At 45.1% G+C, this 8,940-nt stretch overlaps 1 protein-coding gene across 1 annotated transcript; it reads right to left on the minus strand.

The window, feature by feature from the left end:
* Positions 1–496: 496 nt before the first annotated feature.
* Positions 497–6,641, minus strand: cart1 (cocaine- and amphetamine-regulated transcript 1). The gene is made up of 3 exons (XM_037545619.1): positions 6,489–6,641; positions 2,196–2,279; positions 497–672 (listed from the first exon to the last, which is right to left on the minus strand). The coding sequence occupies exons 1-3, from the start codon at positions 6,597–6,599 to the stop codon at positions 565–567; spliced, it is 303 nt and encodes a 100-aa protein (XP_037401516.1). The 5' UTR covers positions 6,600–6,641; the 3' UTR covers positions 497–564.
* Positions 6,642–8,940: the final 2,299 nt, after the last annotated feature.

Here is an 8,940-nt window from a genome sequence, read left to right on the forward strand (position 1 = left end):
GTCGCCGTTTCTGCTACCGCCCGCCGATTGGTCGCCGTTTCTGCTACCGCCCGCCGATTGGTCGCCGTTTCTGCTACCGCCCGCCGATTGGTCGCCGTTTCTGCTACCGCCCGCCGTTTGGTCGCCGTTTCTGCTACCGCCCGCCGATTGGTCGCCGTTTCTGCTACCGACCGCCGATTGGTCGGCGAGCTGATCAGCTTGATAAGTAATTGAATGTACATGTGGCGCACTTATAAAGTCTCCTGTGTGTTTAGGAAATGAGGCGTTCTTCTGCGTAAAAACTCTTTAAGCCTTTACAAGCAGATTTTGCTCCATACTGACATTCATTTTGGCTCCAGTCACAAGACGTTACTGGGTGGCGTTCCTCCACTATGCATTTGCTCACATCTGCACCTTTGGCGCCATCTAGTGATAAAAACTGCACAGTACTTTTTTACAACTCTGACACGGATCACGGAGTGACAGACCCCATAAGAACTCCAGCAGAAGGCCGATATGTATAAAATGCATTTATTTATGGACACAGCTATCTACAGTCGTCCAGCAGGAGAGCGGTCTTCCATCTCACAAACACTGTAGAGCTGAGAAGCTGCAGGCGGTTCCTTCGGGGCAGGTGCACACCTTTCCAAAGCGCGCACCTTTCCGGACGGCGCACTGCTCTCCAGCTTCACACTGGGCGGCACAAAGCAGACACAGGTTTAATGGGTTCACGTGTACATTTATGGCGTCTGTCAGATGTTCTTATCCAGAAGGGCTTTGTTTATTGGAACGGTCAGACTGTAAAGATGCCATCAAGTTAAAACATGGTCAGAAACAGTCATCAGTGCTCATACGTAGGGATGCACTGTGGGCTGATGTTCATATCTGGGAATACATACACCGGTCAGGCGTAGCGTTATGACCACCTCGTTGTTTCTACACTCATTGTCCACTTTATCAGCTCCACTTACTGTATAGCTGCTCTCTGTAGTTCTACAGTTACAGACTAGTCCATCTGTTTCTCTGATACTCTGTTACCCTGTTCTTCAGTGGTCAGGACCCCCATGGACCCTCACAGAGCAGGTACTGTTTGGGTGGTGGATCATTCTCAGCACTGCAGTAACACTGATGTGGTGGTGGTGGTGGTGTGTTAGTGTGTGTTGCGCTGGTCTGAGTGGATCAGACACAGCAGCGCTGCTGGAGTTTTTAAACATCTCTGTGTCGGTGCTGGACTGAGAATAGACCACCAACCAAGAATAATCTAATAGAGTGGACAGTGAGTGAATACAATAATTCTATTTGAACTGTCAGAGGCTGATTTTTTTAAAAAGGGGAATTCCACTAATTTTCCAAAATTCCTTCATAACTCAGTGTGAGAGGTGTAAACGGAGAGGTTCAGACGTCTTTACAGTGGTGGTGATGGGAACCAGACGTCGCCATGACTACAACACAGATACAGACACTTTATTTACCATCCAGAACCACCAGAGAACCTACACGAGTCTTCTGAGATTATATGGAATGTTGATGATGGAAAACAGTGGAAAATCTGGAATAATGAGTTTTCTTTGGGGACTATTTTGTGTCACAACCTTCTGCATGTCTCCCTCCACCATGAATGGAGTTTAAAAATACATTTTAGGCCAAAACCTGTTAGACTCTCCAGATGACTGGTTCCTATCATCACCACTGTGAACAGTTCTGGCTCTAGAGTGGTGCACTTCAATCAGACCTCTTTGACTGACGTCATCCTTGTGTGGAGAAATGATGAAGATTTGGTGAAATTCCCCTTTAAGAGTTATCGCCTAATAGAAACGTGATTCTGAAATCATTTGCACTCCTACTCTCTCAAAAAAGGACGGTCCATCGAGGGTTCTTCAGTAAAGACAGTGGTTCTGTGCATAGATGTGTTCTGTGCATGGTGAAGTGGTTCTTCAGATTGACGGAGAACATGTTGCACGTGGTTCTACATAGAACTCTTTTTGAAAAGGGTTCTATATAGCACCAGAACGGGAGAACTATGATGTAATAAGAACAGACCCCTTTTTTGCTGCTATATAGAACCCTTTTGAAAAAGATGCAGCACGTTCTACATCAATCTGAAGAACCCTTTCTCCATGCATGCATGCAAATGGTTTTTGAGTGTTCACGGTTCTGTATAGAACCACTGTGTTTACTAGAGAACCCTTACATCCGTAGGTGAACAGTTGACTCACTGAAGGGACCCAGCCCAGCCTCTTCTCAGTGGACGGGATCTGTTTGTTCCTCAGTTTTTCAAGGACCTCCTGAAGAGCATCGATCTGTAAAACACAAGATTAAAAATACACTTTATTTTCATGGCTTAATCCTTAATACTAAAAATGTTTTGATAGCCAGCGTGTTTTAACCACATTTCACTACGTTGGGCTGCAAAAAGAGTGTTTTGATTATTCAGATGAATTAATCGGCCAGCAATCATTCAACTGGCTTACGTGAGGCCTGCAAACGTGAAGAGCGGTAACAATAAAATACTTTAATACTTTTTGAATCTTTTTCGTGACCATGAGCTAAATTACTTTCGTTTTGTCAGTAATTTTTCCCAAAACTGAGCCACCGTAACATTAAGAGATAAGCAACAGCTAAAACTTAAATTCTGGAACAGTTGTGCAACTTTAGTTGCTTGAAACATACATGAAACTACGTTGCGCTTGAGTTGCACAATGCAAAGCGCCCTGCAACTCGCCTGAAACTCCGCCCCAACAGTTGCAAGCGCTGCAGCCATAGATGTACATACCTAGATGCTGCGTTGGGCTCAGCCAGGCACGTCAACATCGCTGCTGGACTGCGTTCAGTACCACTACAGAGCGGCGGTTTAAGAAAGATTCTGTCCAGAATTCCACTGTTTCAGGAATATCACTCTCAGAAAGTGGGATGGATCATATAACGGAGGGAACGCAGTGATCCACGCTCGTGTCTGTGTGATGTTTATGTGTAGATGTGGTCGTGTGGTCAATGAGGCCCAGAGAACCTGGTGATGTGACTGCTTTTCCTCCTGCTTTATATTGAGCTGATTTCATTTAAAGTCTATTCAGGGGGTCTGAACTGTATGCAGTAGTTATTTACAGTGATGGTTAAAGCTTTGCAGCGGTGAGTTATAGCGTTCCTTAATCCGTGTAGATTTTCCTAATAGATTAATGTTGGCACCTTCTTTCACGAACCTGATGTCGGCTTCCTTATTACCAGCTTCTTGTTCCGGTTTTCCCGTTCCACCTTAAATGGTGCAGCCTTAGGCACCAGAGAGTGACTGCTGCACCGTTTGGGGTGGAACGGGAAAACTCAAACGAGAAGCTGGTGAATAGGAAGCCGACTTCAGCTTCGTCCTTCTTACTGTGTTTTGGGGGGTTATTTTATTGTAATGTGTTAAGATTAGAAGTGACGTCCTGCATAAATAAAAATAATGGGTGGCCACGCCTTATCAACACGTGGGAACGAGATCCACACATTAATTTTATTTATACAGGATTTCCTATGGAGCCCTGCTGGTGACATCCTGTGTAAATAAAAATAATGCGTGGCCACGACTTAGTAAGGCATGGGAATGTGATGATTAAGTGGTGGCCACGACTTAGTAAAGCGTAGGAACGGGATCCTAATACGTGGCCGTGACTTAGTAAGCTGTGATCTCGTTCCCATGGCTTACTAAGTTATGGCCACACATTAGGATCCCGTTCCCACGCTGTACTAAGTCGTGGCCACCACTTAATCACATTCCCACACGTTAATAAGACGTGGCCACATATTATTTTTCTTTATTCAGGATTCACCAGTAATTTCCTGATGAGATTGTGTTTCTCGCGCTGAACTCAGGCCGAGAGCTGGTCCACGCAGCCTGGATTAATCGGTGTCTGAGGATTATAATCAGTCGGATTAGGTGAAAGTGGGTGGAGTAGTAAGGAGGACGTGGCTGATTTAATCCCGAGGCTCTTCGTCTCTCAGTGCCAGTGGATCTTGACCTCTCCAACACGATGGACGCGCAGACGCATCGCCTCAGATAGAGAACGGTTGGCAACACGGCATTAATGTATGTACATCTACGGCCGCGGCCAATCAATACGCTGCCAACGCATCACGGGTTCACGCCAGTCTTTCAAACCACTTCAAAACGGTTGGTTCTACTGACTTGAAGCTAATGTTCCTGTAGCTGCACAAACAAGCCAGGTTTATTCTTTTTTAAGACCCCAACAATGAAAGTTATTACAGAAGAAGAGTGATTTAGAAATACAGATGGAAAAATACACGACTTCCCACAGCAGCTGAACTCCGTATCACGGCGCCACCGCGCGGAAAATCCTCGTGCCGTTACTGTTAATGTCAAATTATCTTTGACTCTAGTGCTGCTCGCATGGACCTCCGAGTGCAGTGATGAAGTAAGAACTCCGTTCTGTTTAAACTGAGAACCTGACAGTTATCTAGAACTGGGCTGGTCAGCTAGCTAACTGGCTAAAAGACAGCAAACAGCCTAAACAGCTCCATCATTAATATCACAGGCTTGAATCAAAGCACCGACGGTCTGATTTACTGTAAAGCTGCAGTGTAAAAGTCTAAAAATGTCACTTTAATGATTCGAATGATCATGTTTCAGTCAGAAGGGGCGTCAAACCCGGACCGAATCCCAAGTGGCTCCATACTCTTTAAACAGTGTTCTAGCTATGTAGGTTTAGAAGTTCTACCTTCTGCAGCCAAACAGCGCCTCATGTATCGAGCGTGGACGTGTCCGAGTCCCAAACGACTGTTTCTTGGCTGTGTTTTGCTCTGTTGGGCTGCAGGATCCAGTATTTAAACTCCCACGTAGTGCACTAGGTAGGGAGCAGGGAGCTGTTTGAGATTCAGCCCCAGTGGGCTTTACTGCTAGAGCGAGATGATTGATGGGCGAGCGGAGCAGCTCATTGGCTGTTCGCGCTCACTGACGTCACGAACGTACAGCTCCTATAGCTCGAGTTTAAAAGCTCTTAGAAATATAACAGCGGTGTTAAAAAGTTTTATGCTGTTTTCTTTTACATTGAAACTGTTTCAGCGTTTATAAACTATGATTTTGCTCAAACGCTCCATAACAACCCATTCATTTTGGACTCACTCGGGAGCGCCCTCTAGTGTTTGAGAAACCCAGAAGACATGGCAGAGTGGAAATTCTCATCTCTGCGTTAAACAGTTCTGCGTAATTATTTGTTCATTGTTATACAACAAAAAGTTAAAACAAATCAATGAATGATCTCAGTTTATAGTGATGGACGGCAGAACTGTTAGCAATGATACTGCACTCTAAAGGAACCACATTTCTCGGCGGAATACCGGTTTATGCTGATTATTATTAATAATAACTATCATATTTCCTGACCTCGAGTGCTCTACTGCTTTAATACAGCAGTTAAATAAATACAGTAAGAAATGAATAAACTGGCCGTGAACGCGGCTTTAATATGTTTTAATGTTCAGTTCCTTCCTCCTAATTAGAGCTCCTTAACGAGCAGCATGTTGCTAAGTCAGAGTAACGAGCTCCGCCCACTCGCTGCTCAGCCGGCAGTTCGTTCTCCAGCTCCTGACGCTAAATTCCCAAACTGTCGTCACCACTGAGCAGCTTTTCAGTCGGCAGCTGTGACAGAAGAACAGCTGAACAACCTGGAATCAGCCAGAAATGAACCCAACACCATTCGCCAGACGTGTCTGATCTTCAGAGTCGGACCAAATCAGACTGAGCCGTAAAACTGAGCCAATATCAGGTTCAGCTCAGTTTGGTCAGTTTGTCCAGATCAGTATTAATGTTGTTTTGTTCCAGCCGGTCTGTAAAGCTTCTTACAGCCTGTTTAGTTTGGCGAATGGTGTCGGGTTCAAAATAGAACCATGAACACTCAAAGAACCATTTACATGATTAAATATGTCTTTGCATGGTGAAATGGTTCTTCAGATGGATGGAGAAGGTGTTACATATGGTTCCCTTTAGTACCAAAAAGGGTTCTTGTTACAAACTTGACATAGTGACAATAGCAGAACCCTTTTTGACAATGATATTGGACCCTTTTAGCGCCATATACGACATATACTGTTCTATATAGAACCTTTTTGAAAAGGGTTCTTCTTTTGTGACAAATTTGATGCCATAACAATAGCAGAACCCCTTTTTCACACTGATATCAGAAACTTTTCAAAATATGACATACACTGTTCGACATAGAACCTTTTTGAAAAATGTTCTTCTGTTGTTATAATGTCAAGAATCCGTTTTCAAAATGGTTCTATAAAGAACCGTCTATAGCGCATTCATGCCCATTTTCCATCAATCTAAACAACCCTCTCATGATGCAAAGAGCCCATTAAGCATGCAGAGGGTTCTTTGAGTCTTCAAGGTTCTATAAAGAACCATTGAGTTTACTAAAGAACCCCTAACACGAACAATTATTTCTCTGCACTTAGACTGAAAAAACATTGAAATTCCACTAAATATGATTAAAATCTCTCGTTAAAGAACCTCATACCAGCTCTTTCTCCTCCTCTGCAGAACGGACCTCCATGAAATCATCACCGTTAACTGACCAGACTAAGACGTAGCAGGTGAGCGTCAGCAGCAGGAGACGTTCGCTCAGCATGGTGTCCAGAACTCGGGTTCTCTTTGACCGCCACAGGTGTTGAACAGATGCAACTTATGGTCAAACCGGCCGTCTCCAACTTTTATAGGCCTTTCTGTGACATCACTCCACTAACACGTTCATCAGAAGGTCCAGAACAGGGTCAGATGGACACGAGTAGGTCATGACCTCATTTGCACACATCCTGCTACAGGAGAAACAGCGCCGGCCGCGTGCCGGACCATTTAAACCGTTCACTCGTCTTCCTTTAACCTCTGGATATCAGAAAGTTTAGACTAGAGGGTCAAATATAACCTTTCAATTTTAATCCCAGGTGGTACAGCTGACCACGTGACCTCAACATGTAATACGAATTTTATTTCCGTTTCTGACCAGTTTTATTACCGGTAGCTCCGCAGTGTGGAATGATGAAACAGCAGGAGACGTCACATAAGAAAGAAAAATTCCTTGAGTTTTCTGGATGATGGAGAAATTACAGAGTTTGGCATATATTAAATGACATTATCACCGTTAGTTGCAATCTCGCAATCTGATTGGCTGAGAGGCTTTCTATGAATATCTCCTATTAATGGCACTCTGAGACTGAATCTCTTTAAAGGTGCAGTGTGTAAGATTTAGTGGCATCTAGTGGTGAGGATGCACATTACAACCAACTGAATCCGCCTTCCTCACCCCTCCCTTTCCAAGTGTGTAGGAGAACCTACAGTGGCCGCCAGGTTCTCTGCCACCATCTGTCCCACGTTTGTTCTGCTTTATCGTGTGTTCGCTCCTTTGGCGACGAGGACTCATCCTGCCTCGCAACACAGGGACGCTGTTTACACCTGGTCACTTCACGTGTCGAGTATCTGGATTGTATCCTGATGAGATTTTATCCATATGCATTTAAACTTGGTAGTCAAACACGTCTCTGGACAGAATATGCAAATCCGCTCGTTACGCATCAACTAATTACCAGCTGTTTATCTGTTTTGCCTCTTCGTCTGCAGCTTGTCGTGTTTGTCCGTGTTGCTGTTAAGCATTTTGCTCCCCCCCACCATGAGCGTCCTCCAGGATTACCTTCCTCACAGACACAGATCACAAGGCCAGTGACTCACTGCATGTGGAGGAGTTTCAGGTGCACTAGGAGGAGTTCTGTTTGTACTGGGAGGGGTTTTGGTTGTACTGGGAGGAGTTTTAGGTGCACTGGGAGGGGTTTTGGTTGTACTGGGAGGAGTTTTAGGTGCACTGGGAGGGGTTTTGGTTGTACTGGGAGGAGTTTTAGGTGCACTGGGAGGGGTTTTGGTTGTACTGGGAGGGGCTTTGGTTGTACTAGGAGTTTTAGGTGCATTGGGAGGGGTTTTGGTTGTACTGGGAGGGGCTTTGGTTGTACTAGGAGGAGTTTTGGTTGTAATAGGAGGAGTTTTAAGCACACTGGGAGGGGTTTTGGTTGTACTGGGAGGGGTTTTGGTTGTACTGGGAGGGGTTTTGGTTGTACTAGGAGGAGTTTTAAGCACACTGGGAGGGGTTTTGGTTGTACTGGGAGGGGTTTTGGTTGTACCAAGAGGAGTTTTGGTTGGACTAGGAGGAGTTTTAAGCGCACTGGGAGGAGTTTTGGTTGTACTGGGAGGAGTTTCAGGTGCACTGGGAGGGGTTTTGGTTGGACTAGGAGGAGTTTTAAGCGCACTGGGAGGGGTTTTGGTTGTACTGGGAGGGGCTTTGGTTGTACTAGGAGGAGTTTTGGTTGTAATAGGAGGAGTTTTAAGCACACTGGGAGGGGTTTTGGTTGTACTGGGAGGGGTTTTGGTTGTACTGGGAGGGGTTTTGGTTGTACTAGGAGGAGTTTTAAGCACACTGGGAGGGGTTTTGGTTGTACCAAGAGGAGTTTTGGTTGGACTAGGAGGAGTTTTAAGCGCACTGGGAGGAGTTTTGGTTGTACTGGGAGGAGTTTCAGGTGCACTGGGAGGGGTTTTGGTTGTACTAGGAGGAGTTTTAAGCGCACTGGGAGGGGTTTTGGTTGTACTAGGAGGAGTTTCAGGTGCACTGGGAGGGGTTTTGGTTGTACTAGGAGGAGTATTGGTTGTAATAGGAGGAGTTTTAAGCGCACTGGGAGGGGGTTTGGTTGTACTGGGAGGGGTTGTGGTTGTACTAGGAGGAGTTTCAGGTGCACTAGGAGGGGTTGGGTTGTCCTGGGTTGAGTTACACTATAGCATGGCTCAAATGTATCTCAGTCTACCAGCTGAAGTGGTTTGAGTGATCAGATTTGTATCTGTTTTAAATGCATCTTGGGTGTGTTTACAATTGCATTGTCATGTGGAAACGCCTCATATAATCCTGATACTCAAAATGAATGAAATGACCAGAT

Source organism: Pygocentrus nattereri, chromosome 15 (assembly GCF_015220715.1).
Source record: "Pygocentrus nattereri isolate fPygNat1 chromosome 15, fPygNat1.pri, whole genome shotgun sequence".
Classification (NCBI taxonomy): domain Eukaryota; kingdom Metazoa; phylum Chordata; class Actinopteri; order Characiformes; family Serrasalmidae; genus Pygocentrus; species Pygocentrus nattereri.

Coding starts and splice junctions, on each gene's coding strand:
- cart1 (XM_037545619.1), bottom strand. CDS start 6,599: ATGCTGAGCGAACGTCTCCTGCTGCTGACGCTCACCTGCTACGTCTTA. Junction 2,280..6,488: donor CAGAGGAGGAGAAAGAGCTG/GTATGAGGTTCT, acceptor TGTGTTTTACAG/ATCGATGCTCTTCAGGAGGT. Junction 673..2,195: donor GGCTGGGCTGGGTCCCTTCA/GTGAGTCAACTG, acceptor TGTGCCGCCCAG/TGTGAAGCTGGAGAGCAGTG.